The following is a 23,807-nucleotide window of genomic DNA, read 5'->3' as shown; positions in this document are numbered from 1 at the left end:
CCCTGGGACACTTATGTCATCTTCAATCATATACTTGCAGTGGATTGTAATCCATCTAACAGTCTGTGCTTTAGATCAGTCAAACCACACACATTTTTTTTCTGACAAAAGGAGGGTTTCAAAGGCAGTTGAATTATTTACAAGTGGTTTAATTTCTGTATCTGCATTATTTCTGTTATTTGTTATCATCATTGCAAATTGCTTCACGCATGCGCTTGAAAAAAGACACCCTTAACCTCTCCATAACCATAACTGCATTTATTTCAGCTTGGAAAGTGGGGGACTGTTTTCCAATTCGCTCCCGCTCCACTGATGGGAAGTCTTATGCCATCCTAGAGGAATGTGCAACCCCTTCCATTCCTCCAGCTCTCTTCCAACCAGGAGCAAGCAAACGTTTGGGAATCCCCTCCTCTCTAATTAAAAAGAAGAGGGTGGGTGGCTTTCCAGCTTTATCTAGCTTTTTTTTTCTTTCTATTTTTTTTAACATGTCACCATGAGACCACAGTGAGGTTTGGTGGGTTTGTTACATCTTTTCTAGCCCAAAAGTCTTTGCACTGTGAAATTGATATGATGCTGAAACTGAATAGCATGCATTTAACACTGTAACACATTTTCATAACACATCTGATGGAACTTTGTGCTATGCAAAATGCCATGCAGAGATAACATTAAGGATAAAATGTTGCACATAACACTAAAATAATCTCTGTTATAGGTGTTCAAATAGTAAAATAAGTAACCAGATTAAAAGGAGGAAGTGAAGTGACCCTGCCTCTACTAGGTTTTTCCGATTATACCGCCAGAAAACAACACAAAACAGAAACTGGTGTAAGGGGATATCTGGGGTTCAGCCTGATGATGTGAGAGACGCAGGTTTATCTGGAAAAAATGACAGATTGCATGTGTGCAAGGGAATGAACGGGAGGGTATTGACAGGCAATGTAAATACAGTAATTTAGAGCGATAACATGGGATTTGTTCAGACTTCTGTTCACACCGAGAACTTTGACCTAATGAGAATTACAAAATGAACAAGGTCTTTTTTTTCCCTTTGCTTCCTTTGCTTTTTCCCTTTGCATCTGCTCCTCTTTTCAAAGCTCTAAATGTATTGTCTATTTATGACATTAACATCGTTCAGTCCTGTTCTTTTATTTATAAATGTACTCACTGTCAAAATATCCTCCCTACAACTTTCAAAGATTACTTCCAGACTAACTCTCAAGTTCATGATTATAATACTAGACAATCGGACAATATTCATCCTCCCTTCTGCCGTACCACTCTTAGTCAGTTCTCCATTAAAGTCAGAGGTTCTTTATTGTGGAACTCACACATAACTATTGCTAACTCCTCATCTTCTCTCTTAAATTTCAAACGTAGATTGAGGGCCTGCCTCTTAAATAAACCCTTTTCACACGATCTCTAAGATGTAGCTTTGTGTGCATGCTCGGGAGTATGTGCACGCACCCACACACGCACATTGCAATCATTTTTGTAAATTTGATGGTGTATTTGTATGTATTTAGCCATTTATTTCCTTTTTTTTTCTCTCTCTCTTCATGTGCTGCTTTTGTAAAGTTTGATTACCTTGTTTACTTATTTGTATTTATCTCTGGTGAGAATCCTTCATAAGCCCACCTTGGGTTTCTTTTTTCTCACCTGCACTGCAGTAGTTATTGTATTGTCATTATTTCTTTGTATTCCTTTAATATGTGCGAATAAATAAAACTAAACTAAAACTAAACTTTAATATTTCTCATTCATTCCCAAACTTTTTATTTGGACGTGATATTCCAACGTCCTTCAATTTCTCTCTGATTCCCCCTTGAAGGAATGGACTAGCAATAGAGCCCCTATTTGACCAGCAGACATAAGCTTAACACCAAAATACCAACAGAAAATGTGCTGGTGCTCCGTGAAAGTCATTGGAATGATTATAATATATACAACAGCGTACATTGTAAATGCTAAACACGTGGCGGAAGAATGAAACACCAAAAAATGTACAAGTGTGCATTGATACATATCTGTCATTGTTGTGACATTTGTTAAAGATAATAATGACTACAACTGCAAAGTATTGGAAGTGTCTTCATGGGTTGAAATGTTGATGCAGCAGGAACAGAATGAGGCTGTAATTCATCTTTAATGCAAAACGATGTGTTCACTCTCCTAAATAGATTGTTAGAGCCATGTGAACCAAGTGAAAACCTCGGGGAGTGGTCTCTTGCTGGTGCCCAGAGTCAGGAATAAACAAGGTAAAGCCAGTTTTTATGCTCCTAAAATATGGAAGAGTCTCCCAGAAGATGTGAGACAGACCTCAACTCTGACGATGTTCAAATCCAGGCTGAAAACAGCTCTATTGAGCTGACAACTGAAAGGGTTTTATCTGCACTCTTCGTTTTGAATTGAATTAATGAATGATTATGTATGTTTTATTTGCCTTCTTGTGATCTTATGTAGATGTGATGCACTTTGAATTGCTTTGTGTATGAATTGTGCTCTACAAATAAACTGGCCTTGCCTTGCCTAAATAGTTAACAGCTTTTGCTGTTTCATTGCAGCTCTTTCAGATATTACTGAAGCAGAGATCCTGCCCTCTGCTGTCAGAAAAGAATGACTACAAAATTCTAAAGAAGACGGTACTAGGCTGTCCTGATTGGTTACTGCCACCTCTGAAATGCAGGTCAAGGTTTTAGCACGGTTTAGGTGAAAGCAGTTGCACACACAGTAAGAGACAGCCATGGAAAAGACAGGAAACAGGAAAGGAAGACTAATGTTTGCTGAAACATTATGGATTTGGCATGATGTTCCATGCTAAGGAAGCCAAATCCCTTTGGGAATGGAGTGCAGCACTTTATTTACAGGTAGCTAAATGATTCAAACAAACATGGTAGAGGTGTGATCATCATATGGTTCTCCTTGCTGCCTTTTTTTTTTTAATTTCCTGAGGTCTTAGCGAAATATCTACCACAGTCTTTGGTCAGAATACCACACAGATACAGAGCTAAAGTCTCCCTTTAAACCATGTTTACAGCTCACAGCAGCTGGATTTAGGGAGAGGAGCTGGCAAACTAAAATCCACTCTTAGGACTCGGGTGTGTGCCTTTTTTCAAAATCAGCCTCACCGCCAGAGGTGTCAAAAGTATTCACATTTATTCCTCAGGTAGAAGTATAGATACTAAAGTTTAAAAATACTCCTGTAGAAGTTGAAGTATCAACTCAAGTTTTTTACTCAAGTAAAAGTATAAAAGTACTGGTTTCAAAACTACTTAAAGTATAAAAGTAAAAGTAATGTATGAGGGACAAAAGCCATTGAAAATGAATGCATCTTAGTATAAAGCAAATATATTAAAGAACCATATATGTGTACTATTGAGCATTAACATGTGTTTCAGAGAGCAGGAGATATGATGACTAGTTGCCTATAAGTATTGTAATGGTGCAAAAAGTCAAACTTCATGTTCATGTTATCATTTATCCTAACCTTTATTGGAATGTACATCCAAGTTTAGTTGCAGGAATCTGAGGGAACGGATGTAAGAACAAAACTGGACAAGAACATCTGAAACAACCACAACCAAATTCACTCAATCAGGATGGAGCAATTTAACTGGATAGTTTTTATTTAAAGGCCGAAATGAAATAGAGTAACGAGGCTGTTTTTAAAATGTAAGGAGTAAAAAGTACAGATAATTGCGTGAAAATGTAAGAATTAAAGTAAAAAGTCGTGTGAAAAATAATTACTCCAGTGAAGTATAGATAACCAAAATTTCTACTTAAGTAAGGTAACGAAGTATTTGTACTTCGTTACTTGACACTTCTGGTTACTGGCAACTCTGAAATGCAGGTCAAGGTTTTAGCACGGTTTAGGTGAAAGCAGTTGCACACACAGTAAGAGACAGCCATGGGAAAGACAGGTACAGGAAAGGAAGACTAATGTTTGCTGAAACATTATGGATTTGGCATGATGTTCCATGCTAAGGAAGCCAAATCCCTTTGGGAATGGAGTGCAGCACTTTATTTACAGGTAGCTAAATGATTCAAACAAAATCCTTTCTATAGGAGAACATGGTAGAGGTGTGATCATCATCAGAGCTGGGTAGAGTAGCCAAAAATTGTACTCAAGTAAAAGTACTGTTACTTCAGAATAATATGACTCAAGTAAGAGTAAAAAGTAGTCATCCAAATAATTACTTGTGTAAAAGTAAAAAAGTACTTGGTGAAAAAACTACTCAAGTACTGAGTAACTGTTGAGTAACGTCTGATTTATTTTTTTAACACAACCATTCAAACAGACAAAAGTACAAAATAATCATCTTCAGGCAAATTAAATCAATAAAATAATAAAATAAATTAAAATTAATAAAAAATAAAATAGCTTAAATTAAAATAATCTTAAAGTAAATTCAAGTACTTTAATAAATAATAAAATAAATAACGCGTACGCAGATAAAAGGGATAAAAGAAAAGTAACAGCTCAACGTAGCCTAATGTAGCGGAGGAAGAGTAACAGTTTCTTCTTCACAAATCTACTCAAGTAAAAGTAAAAAGTATAGTGATTCAAAACTACTACTAAAAGTACAACATTTCACAAAACTTACTCAAGTAAATGTAACGGAGTAAATGTAACTCGTTACTACCACCTCTGATCATCATATGGTTCTCCTTGCTGCCTTTTTTTTTTTTTAAATTTCCTGAGGTCTTAGCGAAATATCTACCACCGTCTTTGGTCATACTGTCATACGTATCTGTGTGGTCATACCACACAGATACAGCGCTAAAGGCTCCTTTTAAACCATGTTTACAGCTCACAGCAGCTGGATTTAGGGAGAGGAGCTGGCAAACTAAAATCCACTCTTAGGACTTGGGTGTGTGCCTTTTTTCAAAATCAGCCTCACCGCAACAGCTTTTGTGTCGCTCACTTCAGAGTTACAGCAAATGTTAAAGTGGGCAGAGATTACGATTGGGAAACTGCACACTAGTACAAAATATCTTTAACATTTAAACATCTCAAAGGGTATGACATGTTTTCAGACAGAGGCTGACATAAGCAAAGATAAAAGGTTGTTTCATGTTGGAATCTTTGAACGGATATTTAATTCAAAACACTCAAATATGAATTATCAGAGAAATATTACTTTCTTTTTTCACCACATAACCCCTACTGTAAACCAAGACACAAGTCAGTAAGGCTTAGGAATTCAGAGAATTTATTTTCAAGTTATACACTAAATACAATCCATCACTTTCCATTAATACATACATCTCCAAAGAATGTGTTGATGTAATACAAACTGAAAATAAAAAAAAATATTAAAGCTCAGTATAAAAACCCCCAAAAAACAGTTTTATGGGCTTTATGAGGTCCTGAGACTAAACTAATCACGTGTAAGAAGTACAATGCAGTGGGGGCTTCAGCTTCCAGCATTCAAGGCAACGACACTCATATTTCTCAGAAGTATTTGCCTCCCCCCTTAAAAACAAGATGATCCCATGAAGTCAGTAGTGACAACATCAGTTACAGGGAATTTATGGGTGTTTGAATAATAAATACATGTGGATCAGTTTCAACAACACTTACCCAAGGACTTTTCATTCAAGTAAGTTTAATAATTATACAACTTCTTTCTCTTTATCATGGGGTGAATAAGTACTTTCCATCTGAATATATATATATATATATATATATATATATATATATATATATATATATATATATATATATATATATATATATACACATATACTGCTCAAAAAAATAAAGGGAACACATTACATTGTGTTCTGTTGTTGTGTTCTCTTCATTTTTTGAGCAGTATATATCTCCATATTATATATATATATATATATATATATATATATATATATATTATACACATACATACATACAGGACTGTCTCAGAAAATTAGAATATTGTGATAAAGTCCTTTATTTTCTGTAATGCAAAAATGTCATACATTCTGGATTCATTACTAATCAACTGAAATAATGCAAGCCTTTTATTATTTTAATAATGCTGATCATTGCTTACAGCTTAAGAAAACTCAAATATCCTATCTCAAAAAATTAGAATATTCTGGGAATCTTAATCTTAAACTGTAAACCATAATCAGCAATATTAAAATAATAAAAGGCTTGCAATATTTCAGTTGATTTGTAATGAATTCAGAATGTATGACATTTTTGTTTTTTTAATTGCATTACAGAAAATAAAGAACTTTATCACAATATTCTAATTTTCTGAGACAGTCCTGTATATCGTTTATGGACATAATTTATTCAAAATACTTTAAACCACAGCAAATTCAGATAGAATTACAGCAGATAAACATCCTGGTCAACCTAATCAGTGCCTTCTATCAACCTTGTTTATTGTTTAAGTGTCCAGACGTGACACTCAGCTATGTCCTATAGGACCAAAATATTCCAGTTTTACTTCTAGGAGAAGAGATTTAAAGACATAAATAACCACAGGTCAAAAAGGATGGCTCACATTTAACATAAGAAGGAATAGCCAGATACTTCTTTAATACCATTATTGTTTAAAAGGACTAATGGCAACAGGAACCAATTTAGATTGTCCACCTGTTCTTAACAGGTCTAAAGGGAACAGAAGCAGGAGTTAGCGGAAAAACAGCAAAGAATATACTTCCAGATCTTAAGTAGGAAAGTAGCAGCATCATTTCCCCCCCTTTTCTAGCTGTACTGGTCCCAGAGAACTGCAGCTTCAGTGATGGAAGGGCATAGCTCAGGGGTCGGCAACCCAAAATGTTGAAAGAGCCGTATTGGACCAAAAACACAAAAAACTAATATGTCTGGAGCCGCAAAAAATTTAAAGTCTTGTTGAGAAAAAAGTGGAAATGTCGAGAAAAAAGTCAAAATGTCGAGATTAATGTTGAAGTACAATCTCGAGAAAAAAGTCGAAATATCGAGTAAATTGTCAAAATTCCGTGAAAAAAGTCAAAATTTCGAGAAAAAAGTTGAAATGTTGAGAAAAAAGTTGAAATGTCGAGAAAAGAGTTGAAATTTCGAGAAAAAAGTCGAAATGTTGAGATTAAAAAGGAAAGGAAAAAGGAAAAAAAAAGAGAAAAAAGGAAAAAAAGAAGAAAAAAAGAGAAAAAAAGGAAAAAAGAAGAAAAAAAGGAAAAAAAAAAAAGTTCAAACATTTTTGAAAAAGCTCCAGGAAGCCACTAGGGCGGCGCTAAAGAGCCGCGGGTTGCCGACCCCTGGCATAGCTAGTTCCCTCTGAATAGACAGCCCCATTTATGCCTCATGCAAACAGAAAAACTGCTGAGCTCGAAACTCCCTTTCTTTGGAAATAAAACGTACATCAGGGGTTTCTTACAAATATGATCTGATTCTGAGGACAGATGTGAAAGGCAATGTTTGAGATTCAAAAGAAAATAGACAGCCTTTCTATAAGCGCGACCTTCTTTTGGATATTTACCAATCACACCGATCAAACATCACAAGATATAACTTATCCACGCCAAGCAACTACAGACATTGTAAACGTGACTCAAGAGTCTCTGACTCAAGAGTCAGAGACATCAGTGTTAAGTCACAGAAGTTATTGCAGAAACAAAAATACTCCACTGGAAAAACTAATTTGAGTTTGATGAGGCATAGTTCATATCATATAAATCATATTTGCCATCTAGTGAGGATGGTAACACTGAAAGCTCAGCAATACAATTTTACCCTCCGTTTCAACAGCTCATCACTCTGCTTTAGTTCTATAATTTAATACGGGAAGTTGCCATCACATCATTGCTTGAAGCTACCCCAGTGTGCAGATGTTCACCAGCTGAACTGATAAAGTATATTAGCAGGTTACTGAGACTTTCTCTACCCTGTAGCAGAATTTAAAGTGCTAATAATATCATCATGGAGATGAAACTTTAGGAAACTGAGAATGTGCTAATCAAACAATTTCGATCTTGAGCCCAAGCAGACTGTACAGGACTGTCTCAGAAAATGAGAATATTGTGATAAAGTTTTTTATTTTCTGTAATGCAATTAAAAAAACAAAAATGTCATACATTCTGTATTCATTACAAATCAACTGAAATATTGCAAGCCTTTTATTATTTTAATATTGCTGATTATGGCTTACAGTTTAAGATTAATATCCCCAGAATTTTTTGAGATAGGATATTTGAGTTTTCTTAAGCTGTAAGCCATGATCAGCAATATTAAAATAATAAACGGCTTGCAATATTTCAGTTGATTTGTAATGAATCCAGAATGTATGACATTTTTGTTTTTGTAATTGCATTACAGAAAATCATAATGTTCTAATTTTCTGAGACAGTCCTGTAAGGACTTGAAGCATCAGTATTTGACTTCACTGAGCTGCTCAAAAAAACACCACATGCAGAAACAATCCTTCAACTTTCCAAACTCCACTGCAGGATGTTACGTAGACCTTTGTATCCACACTGCAGTTCTTATAACAACTGGTATAACGTCTTAAAACAATGCATGTAAAGCTGGGGTATTTGGGTCTATTAGACATAAGTTTAAATCAGCCAAACACTTTCCAAATTCATTTATGAAAATACAAAATATGCAAACAGTAACTTATTGCGGTTAAACAAGGGAAAACACTATATAAGTACTGTGCACTGCATTTCTATATACGGTACGCGTGTAATGGAGACTCCTGAAGGTCAGGATTGGAGTGCACTATGAGGTAGGGCTGGGCGATATATCGAGACTTTAATATATATATATTGATATATTTTCAAATGCGATATGGTACGAGACAATATCGTTTATATCGAGAATTTTTTTATTTTTTTTTTATTTTGATATAGCTTTTTTGTGACAAATTGACTTGAATGTTTTATTTGAGATTTGCACAAATGTTTTGTTATTTGCACAACTGTCAACCTCAGTGGAAAAGTCTGCCTGTTACTGTCTACATTGTATTAATTGCAGTGTATTTTAATTTAATTGTTATTCAGGAAAGGAATATTTGTTTTATTTTATTCAAAGAAGCATTTTTATTCTATATATGCAGGCAGTTTATTTTTATTTCATTTGTTTTATACATGTTGATATTGTGCAGACCTCTGTTAATAAAGGAACCTGTGTGACATTTGGCACGAGGCATTGTATTAAAACTGACTGTTTTTTTAAGGGTTTGCCTCATGAAAATGAAGCTAACAGAGATGCTATGCTATAATGCTTTGGGGGAAACCCCAATTATGGCACAGAAAAATATCGATATATATCGAGTATCGCCATTCAGCTAGAAAATATCGAGATATGACTTTTGGTCCATATCGCCCAGCCCTACTATGAGTGCACTATGAGTGACAAGTGAAAATGTGAGGAAGTGATCAAATGTGATTGTCTTGATGATTGAGAAGGAGGTCTGGACCCCCATGACCTGAACCAGCATAAAAGATAAAAAGATACTGGATTGATGGATGAACTACAGCTAAATCTTTGGATGTTCTTGTATCGTATTTTTGAGCAACTGCTCCAGCAGTTTCTGTCCATATATGGGAAAAAAAAAAAGATTTTAAAAAAAGGACCAACATTTTTAAAAATCAAAAAGGACAAAGATGCAGATTAATTCAATGAATGGGCTTGGAATCAAATAAAGAAAAGGCTATAATGGTAGCAGCACCCTATATTTTCTGGTCCAAGTATAGAGGGAGATTTAGGACTGTGTCATCAAGCTTCACGTATTTAGGTCTTGTGGCTTTTGCCATTTTGCTACGCTAAAGGTTACGGGGGAGAAAAATGTCAGAACAAAAACAGTAATGCTGCATCATTCCTGCTTGGACCCCATATTAAGAGCGAACTAACCTGGGAGTAAGACTCCAGTGCTCATGAAAAAATCTGCATGGCCTTTGCAGGAATAAGGCTCTTAGGTAAATCATTTCATATTTATGTCTAGATGCATTAGCAGAATAATCTGAGCTGCATAGTACAAGGAAGTTGCACAGTCGATCGCACAGAACAAGGATAAAGTTCCCTGCAGTAGGCACTTCAAAGTCAGAGAAAAGAAAAGGAAGGAGGAGGAACATGATCAGGGTGGGTGTACACAGGTGTACAATAAGTAAGAAATCCCTGAGAGAATCGTGGAGAATGGTCCTATTTTGAAGTAAAAAAAACATTTAACCAATACTGTGATTTTATGTTTTGCACCATTATATGTGGCCTGAATTGTTTGCAATATCCAAGTAGCAAATACCCTATCTCATAGGTCATAGCTGTATGTATTTAAGTGCTTAATTTAAAAGTGCCAAGTAAAATGCAATTAGATGAAAGCCACTCTAAGTAGCAATACCACTTCTGACCACAAAGGGGCATAAATATCTGCTGTGTTGGACAAAGCCACTAACAATACTGCACTACCACAGAACCACAGTATAAAACAATGCATGAAGCATTTGGTCGCGTGACCCATTGGTTTTGAAGCCCGTTTTTCTTTGCATGGGGTGCAGCCATGTTGCTCAAGAAGCGGGAACAGAAAACAGAAAAGTGAGCTTTGCTCGTAGCTCCTTCAGCTGAACCCCGCCGAAATATCTGCAGAGCTGCGTCACACATACGGTGACGGTGAAATCAAAAATGACAGTTGCGTTTAGCGAGTGCTGGATTAATCCGAACATACGAACTGCTTCACTAAGCCCAGTAGACATGATAATCACGGGACAGGAAGCGATGACAGCTAGGCATCGGCTAGGCTGACTGTCAATCAGTTATATTTGAAATAAATTAAATGCTTTATATAAACTCTCCTGACGTGGTACTAAACAATTCAAGGCCCTCAGAGTTTTGGTGGGGTGTGAAATAAAACAATTACAGGCTGTAAATATGTTTATTTAGGCTTTGAAGTTGGGAATCAATGGAGATTGACTCACAGCTGCAGCCTCCCTCTTGTGGCCAGTTGAGGAACTGCAACCAATCTTGGCTCTGCAGGATTCTCAATGTGTAAGTGATGAGTGATACTTGTTCCACTGGAACCCCAAACTTTCACACACACGAACTCTTTTGTGATATGTTGTGCCCATGTGCTCAAAAGTGGCATTACTCCATAAATTGTTTTTAAATAAAGTTGGTATTTTATAATGTTTAAGTAATTCAATGTAATGTGAATAGTCATATTATATTTTTGGCCACAAAGCTGAAATTGAACGTTCAGCTAGTTTTATGCAGTTGTATATTTGAATAAGGTCAAAATAGGAAGGCCAACTTGTCCCGCTGACTCCATGGAGCAGGATATGAACCGGGACTTTTCTTCCTTTAATTCCTTGCAGAGAGATGTTTATTCGTGCAAAAGTAAATGCGTCAACCTGAATAACGAGGTTAACGCTTTATGGTCAACATGTGGAAATCTACAAAAGTAAGCCGTGAGTTCAGATTTAAACCCTTTAAAAGGAGCCTGAACTCTCTTGCTGGTTTGCATTAAAATAACAAGAAAATTACAGAATAAATCAAGAACAAAAAAAAATGACACTAAGTGCTAATTTTATACTTTGTATAGCTACCGCTTTAAGTTCTTGCGAGAGTTGGTATACCACTTCCTAAGTGCTACTCCGCTGGTGCTCGCCACTACGCAGAGCGCTCCTCCGAGGCTCCACCAGGTCGGTGCACGGTTGAAGAAAACGAACTGGAAGAAAAAGGCCAGCACCACGTCCACGGTCCTCATCAGGGCCACGGGGCCAGCCTTCTCGATCTGGAGTGCCTTTGTGAGGAAAGTCTGGCCGGCAATGCCCAGAATAGCTATCAATACCAGTATCCAGCGATCGCGGCCGCAGGATGGGATTTTCCATTCCCCGAGGACAGACACGGTGATGATGCACTCCGTGAGGCCGATGACGGCGTAGTACCACACAGAGAGGTAGTAGTGCACGCTCTTCCCCATCTTACGAAGAATAACAAACGTAAAGGCAGCTCCAACCGCTCCTGTTAAATGATCAAATAAGACAAATAGAACACATTTAAGCAGATAAATGAGAATAAATATAAGACTTGAAACCTAAAGGTGGAGTAGGTGATGTCTGCAAAATGTGCAAAATCAAGATGAATTTTGAAAACGTACAAACAAAATGTCCAGCATCGTCTTTCTTAAAGGGGACCTATTATGGCATCTAATACATATTTTAAACAGGCCTTGAATGTCTTAAGAACAAGCTTTTGATTGTTTTTGCTAAATAAATTTGAAAATTCAGCCTCTGAGCCATGTCTTTATCTTCCCATTCTCTAACCTCATTATCTATGCAGGATTCTGAGTGGGCGGGGCTATGATAATGAGGCTCTGTGCTGATTGGCTGGCTGAATGACGCGATACACCGCTACGAAAAAATGGTGGAAGCTCCGGCCGGCGGAGTTAAGGCTGATTTATGGTTCCGCGTTAAATCGATGCAGAACCATAAATCAGGCTTTATGCGATGCGATGCGAGCGAGCGTCAGCGACAAAATCCATTGCTTTATTTTCTATTGGACTGTCCTAACTGGCCGCAGCGCTTCGCGGCGCGCCGTTTTGAGCTGAACATTTGTTGGACATCCTGCTTCTATTTTCTTCCTGTCGCTCGCGTTGAAAGCTGGTTGAAAGCGCTGTAGGAAACGATGAGGAACGGCTGATCCAGTTAGTTGAAATGAGAAGTTATCTCTATGATTCTTCCTCATTTCACTACAAAAACCTCAATAAAGTGGCAGCTGCTGGAGGGAGATGGACAGAGAGCTGGAAGTTTCACAACTTATTATCTAAAGCTTGTGTCTTTTTCATTTACCTTAATGTGATAACCAGTCTCTGCTTAGCGAGAGACTGACCAATGGGAGTCGCGCTCGCTTCGTCTCGTCCGTTGACTTCGCTGCGCTGCACGGATTCCAGCCAATCAGCGCGTCGCGAGGTGCTGCCACTTTAGGAGCGCACGGGCGGGTAGAGTGGTGAGTAAAAGGCGAGTTTCAGCTGTCAATCAAAATAACGTGGGGGCCCATAACGCTTTCAGTGTGGACAGAGAGCGTCTGATTTCACGCAGTGCAACGCGATAGTCGGACGTTCGGATGCTGTTAGAACCAGCCCAGATGCTTTATGAATGGCATATATTTTTCATATGCATCTTGGGAAACTTCATTATTTTTGATAGGAATCCAAAAACGATTTTAAACAATAAAAATAAAAATCCTTCTTGAAATGGTCACCTGCAAACTATTTCGACTTAAAGATTGGCTGCCTGCTGATACTGAAGTCTTCAAGGAAGTCTTGAAGATGATAGTTTAAGTTTCTTAAAATTCCATTTGAGAAGACCTTTTTTTGTGAAAATGTTTTCCGTGTATTATTTTACAATCCCCTTTTGAGAATTTCTAACATTCTTTTGATTTCTTTTTTTTTCTGGTGTTAAAAGACACAAAAAATCCCAAATTTATCTCATTCTGCTTCACAACTTCCCATCGGGATTGTAATTTCCACATGTTGCCGCTGCAGGAAAGCACAGGAGACAGCTGTGGCTGCAGTGACCAATAAGGGGATTAAAGTACACACTTGACTGCACACAATGGCCTTTGGCTGCACATGCAGCAGGTTTGAATGCAGGATTGTTTACAAATGAGAACGGGAAGGAAAAGGGAAACCCTTAATTAAGTGCTCAATAATGATTTAAGATACACTCTAGGTCACAAAGGTGGCTCAAAGGGAAAAGTAATTAGGACTTTAGAGCCACTATTGACTTTCTAATTAGAATTAGAAACTATTGACCAATATCTGCTAGATGGAAAATTCAAGCGACTAAACTTTCTTATTTTCTTAACTGCATTTAAAGGTCATTGGGTGTCATAAATATTTGACCAGAACAGAACACAGCATCAAGTAAGCGTTTTCTTTTTGAATAGCCTGATCAATTATTGATTGTGTCACCTGCAAAGGCAGCAATAGTCCCCTTGACGTGGTTTGTGTAGTCGCCCTCGATGCCACCGACGACCTCGCCAAAGAGGAATGGCGGGCGAGCGATGAGGATGACTCCGGTGAGGGTAAAGGCCGTGAAAAGGCAGTCCCAGAGAGTACATTTCTCCTTCAGGAAAATCCAAGCCAGGAGGGAGGTAAACACTGGATTGCTGAGGGGTCAATGGCAGATAAGAGGAAAAAAATGACTTTAGTGTGAAGAAGTAATAACTTGTGGAGATTTCTTTTCAACTACACAGAGAAATCTACTTCTCTATTTCATCTATAACTGACAAGGACAGGGGAAGTGAGACAGTAAGGGCCAATCCCAATACACCCCCTACTTTCTACCACTAGCCCTCACTCACTACCACTAGGGCCCTTGTAATCTTCCCTAGGGATTGGGACACCACTTACTACGGCACTGCGTGGTTTACGTTCGGGTACGTAAGCGACTGTGTAGTTACGTTTGCACAAACGTCACACCATATCAGGAAGCCCAGAGATAAAAGCTGTTTTAATTTCAGCTGCAGCGCTGTTAATATGCCACTTCATTAGGTGTAAAAGTAACTGTTAAGATCCCCAACCTGGGCTCAGTTTATCCAAATAACGCCTGTTAAGAAATTTGCTCAGATGTTTTCGGGATGAGAAGAGCCGCCGGCTCGGGAGCTGAATTATGGTTCCACATTAAATCGACGCAGAGCCTACGGCGTAGGTTACGCGGCGACACCGTACGGCGCGCGTCGCAGCGTAACCTACGCCGTAGGCTCTGCGTTGGTGTAAGGCGGAACCATAAATCAGCCTTTATTCTGGCGAGATCTGAAAAAACGAGCAAACGAGTGATTATGTACATTCACTGAGTGAATATTATGAAAGTAAAATATATATTTCTCGCTAGAAATGTAATCAAAACGCATTTTTATGCAGAAACTAACTCAAAATATTGATTTTATTCACTAAAAATTAGAAATGTCCGCCATGTTTTTTTTTTTGATTCAGTCTGCAAATGATGACGTGAAGCATTCTGGGAAATTTTTCTGGCCCTCGGTCAGCTAGTCAGCATCTGAAATCCCTCACTGTGAAGGGCTATATTGATACCCCCTACCCCTCGTTATGTCCACTAGCCCTACATGCAAAGAGGAATTGGGACACCACTACCCTCACAGGAATGCGCAAGATTTAGGGGTAGGACTGAAAAGTAGGGGTAGGGGGGGGATTGGGACCGGCCCTAACACAACTCTAAGAGGACAGAATGTATTTGTATTGTTCACATATCATTTAATGCAGAATAAATGCGATGGCACCAGCTCCTACCTGAACATGATGACGGTGGCGTCCGCCAGCGGCATCTGCTGCACTGCATAGAAGAGCAGGATCATTGCATTGGAACCCAGGAAACCTCGAAGCACCAGATAAATACGTTTATCTCTGGGACCAAGGAAACCTGTCCTGGAGGAACAGATAGATGAGGGTGATGGATGAATGGATGGCTGAAACCATGGATGACTAGACTGATACAGGAAGTCATAAAAAAAAAGAAGTTACTTAGGAAAGAAAGGATGGAGAAAATTTGACAGCGCTAAAGGGTTGAAGAGTGAGATGGCTAAAGAAATTGAGATTTTTAGGTACAATGGGAATGGCAGTGATGAACTGATACACAAATAGAGCTGAAGAGGTGGATCTGCAACAACTTTGCTGTTGATGATTAAGATAAAACAAACTGGACAGGATGAAAAAGATGGATGGGTGGATGAATAAGTAAATGAATGAATGAATGAAGGAATGAATGAGTACTAGTGGCAATCTTATATTTTCCAATTTAACCTTAATTATTATTTTTGTGATTCTAATATGTATTTTCTTTTAAAAGAGACATAAAAGGCTCCTTTTAAAAAAAAATCAGAGGTTTGACTGTTTATATTTAGGTCTAAATACCGAAGAGATAAAAAAAGTACATAAAAGTCAGCAATGTCTTTGCACCTTAGTGGACAGTAGCTTAAGTATCTTAAGGGGTGGAGTTAATCACTCAACTCCTTTCCAAACCCCTCTTATGTGGACTATGCCTGTTTATAAACTGGCCTTGCAGCTTTGCAAACCCATTTCAGAGGTAAAGCAAATGCAGAATGATGTGAAGTTGAGGAAATAAACATGGAGAGGCTGGATAACCCTGCTCTGATCTGACTCTGTGAATAAACTACCCCTAAATAAATAGGAAATCCTGCGTTTTTCAACTGGGGATGACTACAGACACCCAAATGCATGCATTCAACCTCACAAAAAAAAAAAATGTATATATATATATATATATATACAGTATATATATATATATATATATATATACACCGTATTTTCTGGACTATAAGCCGCTACTTTTTTCATAGGTTTTGAACCATGCAGCTTATACAAATGTGCAGCTATTCTGTGGATTTTTCTTCCACCGCTCGGGGCGCTCTAACCGGAATTAGAATCAAAACTAAGACAAAATAAATGCAAAGAAGAATACGCTACTTCTTCCTTAGCAGATACAAGTAGGTAGAAGCAGATTTCAAACAGATGAATAGATAAATAAATACCGGGTATTTTCTCTTGGTTCTGCCCCGTTTTAATCAGCAAAGTTGCTGCCGTGTTAAAAGACACTGTTAGGAAAGATCTATTTAGGTACAAACATGTACATCATTTACAGTTCAATATCCTTCTGTACATGTAGTAAATATCTAGTCTAACAACATAAATATCTGCGGCTTTTTTTAAAAAGAGCGGTTGCGGCTTGTATCCAGGTGCGGCTTGTATATCTTTTTTTTTAATTATTTTTTTAAAAAATAGAGCGGATGCAGCTTATATGCAGGTGCGGCTTATAGTCCAGAAAATGCGTTGTTTTTTTTTTGTCTTAATGTGTCTCCTTTGATACCAAATAAACAGAACATTAAGTACAGTAAATCAATGCCCAGTATATTTAATTGTAGACAGTAAGCTAAATACAATAATACCAGAAGCTACCGTATATACAGTATTGGATATGTTTTAAACAAAATTCTTGGCATGTTGAAAGTGCATGCTTTGATTCCATGTGAAAAGATATAATTCAGAACCTTTTCAACAGCAAAATTATACTGCATAATATTCCATTAACAGCAGAGGGACAGTAATACATATTTCTCACAATATTTTGACAACTTAATATTTGTGCGTGGAAGCAGACATAACTGCATTTACAACAGATCAAAGGCTCCAAGTCCCAGTGAAATGACAGACAGGCTTAACTGTTACCTCACTGAGTGTACCATCTTAATCCACTCGCAGGTTTGGGAGTAAACAATATGTGAGGACCCGCTGTTAAAGTTCTGCTTACTTGTGGTAGATGAGCAATGGGAAAACGAAGAGCATCTGGAAGAAGCAGCGTATGGCGCTGATCTCAATGGCGTGAATTCCCTGGATGGTTTTCACCAAAAGGGCAATGATGGAGAAGAAAACTGTGGCCAGGAAAGCATAGAACAAACCCAGACCAGGACATTTCTTTGGTTTCCCTGAGCCTGTGGGAAGAGAGAAATGGTGGAGACAGAGTCAAATAGAAGCCTGAGGGGAGAGAATGTACAGGGGGCAGCTAAAGAGGATTATTAAAAAGAAAAACCTTGTAAAAAAAAAAAAAACATTTAGTTGATAGTGCACCCCTGTCTTTTGCCAGAAAAGAACTAAGATAGGCTACAGCAGTCTCCTGTGACCTGAGTAGGAAATAGTATGTATGGATTGATAGATGGATGATAGGAATGGGCGATATTTTACCGTTCACGATATACCGTCAAAAAAATTCCCCAAGGTAAGAATTTGTGATCTCGCGGTAAAAACGATAAATTTCCATGATGACGTTTTTGTGCAACAAACATGGCGGGAGGCGGATCTGAGAGCGAGGTGCTCGTTGTTAAACGAGGCTCCAGCTCCAGCTCTGGAACTGGTTTGGATTTAAAAAGAGAGACGAGGAGAAAACATCATCTATTATATGCAGAGTCTGCAAAAAAACAGAAGGAAATGGTTGTTACATTTTGATATAACGTTTGACTATTACGAAAAAAAAATGGCAATAGTATCTAAGTTGTGGCATGTTCCAACCACAGGTTAATTTGCACATTTTATTTATATTAGAAGAGGTCATCACTGATTGGATTTTATTTTCAGTGAACTTTTATTTATTTGTCCTGTTTCTTTATTTATCAAGTTGTATTTTTTTCGACTTAGTGATTTTATAAGCTAAGAAAACTTGTTTTGGGGGCTCCAAAGACTGAATGTGGTGATAGATTTTTAGTTAAAAAGGTGGAGTTGAATTGGTATTTCTTTTTATCATTCTTATCGTTTTCGGGTTAAATGCCAGAAATTATCGTGATAAATTTTTTAGTCCATACCGCCCATCCCTAATGGATGATAGTGTATGTGCAGGAAAAGTCAGTAAACTTCCAGGTCTGTTGTTGAACTTGAACCTGAGTAAGAACTGTAATAACCCAAAACAAAAGCCCTGCCAAAGTCTGTGGGGAAGTGTTTGCACACCCTGCCTGTAAAGTAACAAACTAGATATGTTTGGAGAGATTAGATTTCCTCTTGAGACTACACTGAATTTCTCTCTTTGTGCTCACATGTCCATTTGTGATAAGTAGTGTTTGCTTTCTTTAACTTGTACTTTCGACATCTGTTATTACCCTGTTTCAAAAAGGTTTGGGACACTACAGAATGTCAAGCGAATAAAATGAATTTGAATCACTCAAGCCCCATACTTAATCAGAAATGGTTCAAAAACAGCATATCAAGTAGTAGAATTGAGAAATTCAATTCATTTTTCAAAAACATGTTCTCATTTTCTTTTTCTTTTTAATATACTCAGGGGTACCAGCAACAACAGGCCAAAATCCTAGTCAGGAGCCAGTTTTCTCCTCATGGTTAGAATTGTTTTTTTTTTTACATATACCGGTACATGAGGGGGATAATAAGAGCGGAGGGGGCATGTGCTGGAAATCTGAAACAAGAGAAACACAAGAAAACACACAACGGGCACACAAACCTTTGGAATCCGCAAGAGAGAACAACAAACAAAAACAGAAACAGGCAGGGACAAAAAAAACAGCAACCATGTTCTCATTTTCACCATCATGCAGCTCTGCACTGGTTGGATGTCTTGTTTGTTGAATCTTGTTATGCACCAAATACTTTCAATGAATAGCAGGTCTGAAATGAATGCAGGTTAAAGTTCCCCCTCTGGGACTTTTACATCAGCCGACTCCAGAAGAAAGGCCACTACCATTGCAAAGGATCCCACACAACCTGTTCTCCCCTCTGGGGGAAAAAAGATACTGGCAATTAAGAACAAGAACCAAAAGACTGAAAACTGTGAAAGCCATCACCCAAAATAATATGGGAGTCCAATATTAGTGAATATGGGGACCGACCTCCCATATTATATTGGACACTCTTTTACTTGTACATGACTGTCTCAGAAAATTAGAATATTGTAATTTTCTGTAATGCAATTACAAAAACATAAATGGCATACATTCTGGATTCATTACAAATCAACTGAAATATTGCAAGCCTTTTATTATTTTAATATTGCTGATCATGGCTTACAGCTTAAGAAAACTCAAATATCCTATCTCAAAAAATTAGAATATTCTGGGAATCTTAATCTTAAACTGTAAGCCATAATCAGCAATATTAAAATAATAAAAGGCTTGCAATATTTCAGTTGATTTGTAATGAATCCAGAATGTATGACATTTTTTTTTTTTTTTTTTTTTTTTTTTTAAATTGCATTACAGAAAATAAAGAACTTTATCACAATATTCTAATTTTCTGAGACAGTCCTGTATACAGCTATTCTTTTTCTTCCTCTTATCATTATTATTATCGGTATGTATTTTTACTCATTGTTGCCTCAGAGGGTGCTAAATTGCAATTCACTGTTTTTAAACAATGTTTTCTCAGTGACAATAAGAGCTATTCTATTCTATTGTATTCTTCTATTCTAAAGAACCTGCACTGTTTAACTATGAGGCCGTGCTGTTGTTGTGCATGAAGAATAAAATAGAAATCACCTTCTTAAATGCATGGCCTTCCCTCCCTGGACCTTGTTTGAAAAAGACATGCTATGGGCGGCACCTTGTGTTTTGCAGTCAAATAACTGAAACATTTTTCCAGTTAAATAACCGGAAAACACAGGGTCCATCATTTCCAAAACCAAGTTATAGTTTGTCATACCACAAAATGGCTAAATTCTTCTTCCTCTCAGTCAAACTTCAGTGAAAGCAGCTCTGGAAACATCTTTCAGAGGGACAAACCTCTGAGTTGTCCAGTCTTTGTTACCAATATTCTCTTGCTCTTTTGGAACTTGGGTCACATGTAAAATGGGCTAAAAAAAAAACAAAACAAAACAATATTTTCTCTATAAAGTTTTAGCTTTGAAAATAAATCCCTTAACTGAGGGTTTTAAGCAACTAGGAAATAATTGCCAATTTCAGAAACGTCTTTCAGGGCAACAGTGTAACTGAAACTTTGCTTTAGGATTTCCCTGAAAGTCTGCAAACAGTATGGATTTAGACTTATCAAATCAATGCGTGTCCTTTGTCCCATGGCTGTAAGGTACCGAGAACACGGCAGAGTATTTGTACAGGATGAGGTTATGAAATTATTCGCTTCCTTGTAATCTAAAACTGAATAGTCTTTCCTCTCCACAGGAGGAAAATGGGAAAACCCCTGTTTTACTCTCCTCGTGCTTAAAAAGCTTTTCCACTGAAGCAGGCTGAACAAAATAAAAACCACCACAGTAAAGTAGCTAGTTGTGTTAAATGTTTTCATTGAAGGTTCCAAGCAATGTGTTGTTTTCAAGAGGGATGAATAAAACCACTTGGGTCTTGTAATCCTCTTACTGGAAAAGTGCACAGTCATGCATCCCATTCAAGGATAGTGGGGAATGTCACGCTGCCCTACACAGGACTGCTGATTTATTAGATATATCTGATATTAATCTTCCAGATGCTCTTCGTTTTCCCATTGCTCATCTACCACAAGTAAGCAGAACTTTAACAGCGGGTCCTCACATATTGTTTACTCCCAAACCTGTGAGTGGATTAAGGTGGTACACTCAGTGAGGTAACAGTTAAGCCTGTCTGTAATTTTCACTGGGATTTGGAGCCTTTGATCTGTTGTAAATGCAGTTATGTCTGCTTCCACGCACAAATGTTAAGTTGTCAAAATATTGTGAGAAATATGTATGTGTTGAACTGCTGTTAATGGAATAATATGCAGTATAATTTTGCTGTTGAAAAGGTTCTGAATGATACATTCTCACATGGAATCAAAGCATGCACTTTCAATATGCCTAAGATGTTTGTTTGCCCCCCCTTTGTAAAGCGACCTTGGGTACCTTGAAAGGCGCTATACAAGTGTAGCGCCCTGCTATAAATGATGTTGATGTTATTTCATGTGTTTTAAGTTTACAAATATTCAGTATATTTTTAAGTTTAATTAATAGAGAGAAATAATAAGTGCATTTCATTTGGGTAAGGTAGTAAAATGTCCCATGTTTTCCATGGTCTGTGAATGTCTCATACCCAAATGAAATGCACTTATTATTTCTCTATATTAATTCAACTTAAAAATATACTGAATATTTGTAAACTTAAAACACATGAAATAACATCAACATCATTTATAGCAGGGCGCTACATAAGTATAAGTTATTATTATTATTATTATTATTATTATTATTATTAACAATTTAGTTTAAAACATATCCAATATATACAGTAGCTTCTGGTATTATTGTATTTAGTTTACTGTCTATAATTAAATATACTGTACTTAATTTTCTGTTTATTTGGTATCAAAGGAGACACATTAAGACAAATATATATATATATTTTTTTTTTTTTTTTTGTGAGGTTGAATGCATGCACTTATGTGTCTGTAGTCATCCCCAGTTGAAAAACGCAGGACTTACTTCCTATTTAGGGGTAGTTTGTCTTCACAGTTGATATATTAGTTATTTGTCATTTTAGTTATGAAAATTAGAAACGTAGACATCTACAACGTTCACTCCAAACATGCGGTGAGCTTTTTACATCTCATGTACCGGGCGGTGATTGGCTAATAGCGCCCACGTGACTCATCTGTAAACCCCGATACATGACGCAACACGGTTGTATAACGTAAACCTACACAGGAAGATCGTTGCTCGGCTGTTAAACGCTCCATTCCTGCGTCCTCTCATCTCCAAACTCAATGACAGTAACAAAACCAAACCAAACCAAACAAAAAAAAAAAAAAAAACAGCGACTTCTCTCTACCTGCTTGCGTGCTCTCCTCTTTGGAAGACCCCGGCGTGTTTCTGAAGCAGAGCGCCGGCGGGCACAGCAGCGCCCCGGCCCCGGTGCCCGTCCCGGAGCCCGGCCGGGAGTCGGGACCTCTCCCCGCTGCCTCCTCCTGCCCGCCGGCATCCTCCTCGTCCAGGTAGTCTCCTCGCAGGTGGACTCTCTCCTCCTCCCCGGGCTCGTCCCCGGCCGTGGGGGTCTGGTTGTCATGGTTGTCAGGGCTGCCAGGGCTGCCGGCTTGGTACAGCGCCACGGCTACGTGTCGGTGTTGGGCCGGCTCGTCCATGCTGAGATGCGGCGGCGGGGCGGCAGCATGCCTCGCTGGCTGGGGATCCCGCCGGCCGACTGACTGAGGAGAGCAGGTTAATCACTAACCTCGGGTGTCACGGTTTAAAAAAATGAAAGAAACTCCCGTGCGGTGGTTGCTTTACCCACGGGGGGGCAGAAGTGAACTCAGCCCCGGCTCTGCTGGGGCACTAAAGCCTCAATTATGGTTCCGCGTTAAATCGACGCAGAGCCTACGGCGTAGGTTACGCGGCGACGCACACCGTGACGCGGAACTATAAATCAGCCTTAGAACTCGAGCCGAGGTTCACGCCCACTAGATGTCATAAGGAATTTGAACAAACACAAATCTACTTGCACGCAACATGGGTCCATTACAGGTTTGACGGGTGCATATATGGAAACTATATGATCACAAGAAGCACTGAAGAGTCTCGCATGTATCAGTCAGCTTGTAGACTTAAAGGGGACCTATTATGGCATCTAATACCTATTTTAAACAGGCCTTGAATGTCTTAAAAACAGGCTTTTGATTGTTTTTGCTAAATAAATTAGAAATTCAGCCTCTGAGCCATGTCTTTCGGTGTTTCCGCATATTTAAAAGTATACTTAAGTTCGGCACACTTTTGAGTAAAGTGACCTGTCACAGCAGCAGCTCCGCTCCGCTCATTCCCGATTATTCTGGCCAAAACAAGATGACATTATATAATATTATTATATACGAATATTATAATATTAATATTATATAATAATAATATTATTATACTTAATATTATACTTATGACATATACGTATCACTTAGCAACCAAACGCCGCTGCATTGCATTGTGGGAAGTTTCTGCTCTGCTAATATCCATCAATCCACACTAATAAATTTATCCGGAATGAGTATGACTATTGTGTACGTACTAATGCACAAAAAAATCTCGCATACTCATTTTGCATACTCATTAGGGTGGAAGTATGCAATTTTGGACGCAGCGTTTATCTTCCCATTCTCTAACCTCATTATCTATGCGGGATTCTGAGTGGGTGGGGCTATGATAATGAGGCTCTGTGCTGATTGGCTGCCTGAATGACGCGTAGAAAATGGCGTAAGCTCCGGCCGGCGGAGTTGTTGTTGTTCCGGGCCGGCCAGAGTTAGTTGTGGGCGTGGTTTCACGCATCGGAGGCCAACCTATGTAAATCGCTTCGTTACGTTATGACGGGAGCAGAATCTTATTGGCTCGTAGATCCACATCACACTGGACGGCTCATCCGGGCAGCTGTA

The 23,807-nt window shown here is 38.2% G+C and overlaps 1 protein-coding gene across 1 annotated transcript; it reads right to left on the bottom strand.

The window, feature by feature from the left end:
• Positions 1 to 9,231: 9,231 nt before the first annotated feature.
• On the bottom strand, positions 9,232 to 22,715 carry slc35g1 (solute carrier family 35 member G1). Its single transcript, XM_061707944.1, has 5 exons — positions 22,229 to 22,715; positions 17,254 to 17,434; positions 15,219 to 15,353; positions 13,881 to 14,077; positions 9,232 to 11,929 (listed from the first exon to the last, which is right to left on the bottom strand). The coding sequence occupies exons 1-5, from the start codon at positions 22,536 to 22,538 to the stop codon at positions 11,508 to 11,510; spliced, it is 1,245 nt and encodes a 414-aa protein (XP_061563928.1). The 5' UTR covers positions 22,539 to 22,715; the 3' UTR covers positions 9,232 to 11,507.
• Between the last annotated feature and the right edge of the window lie 1,092 nt (positions 22,716 to 23,807).

Source organism: Cololabis saira, chromosome 19 (assembly GCF_033807715.1).
Source record: "Cololabis saira isolate AMF1-May2022 chromosome 19, fColSai1.1, whole genome shotgun sequence".
In the NCBI taxonomy this organism is placed as follows: domain Eukaryota; kingdom Metazoa; phylum Chordata; class Actinopteri; order Beloniformes; family Belonidae; genus Cololabis; species Cololabis saira.
The sequence above is the reverse complement of the archived record's forward strand: the minus strand, read 5'-3'. Positions and strand labels throughout refer to the sequence as shown.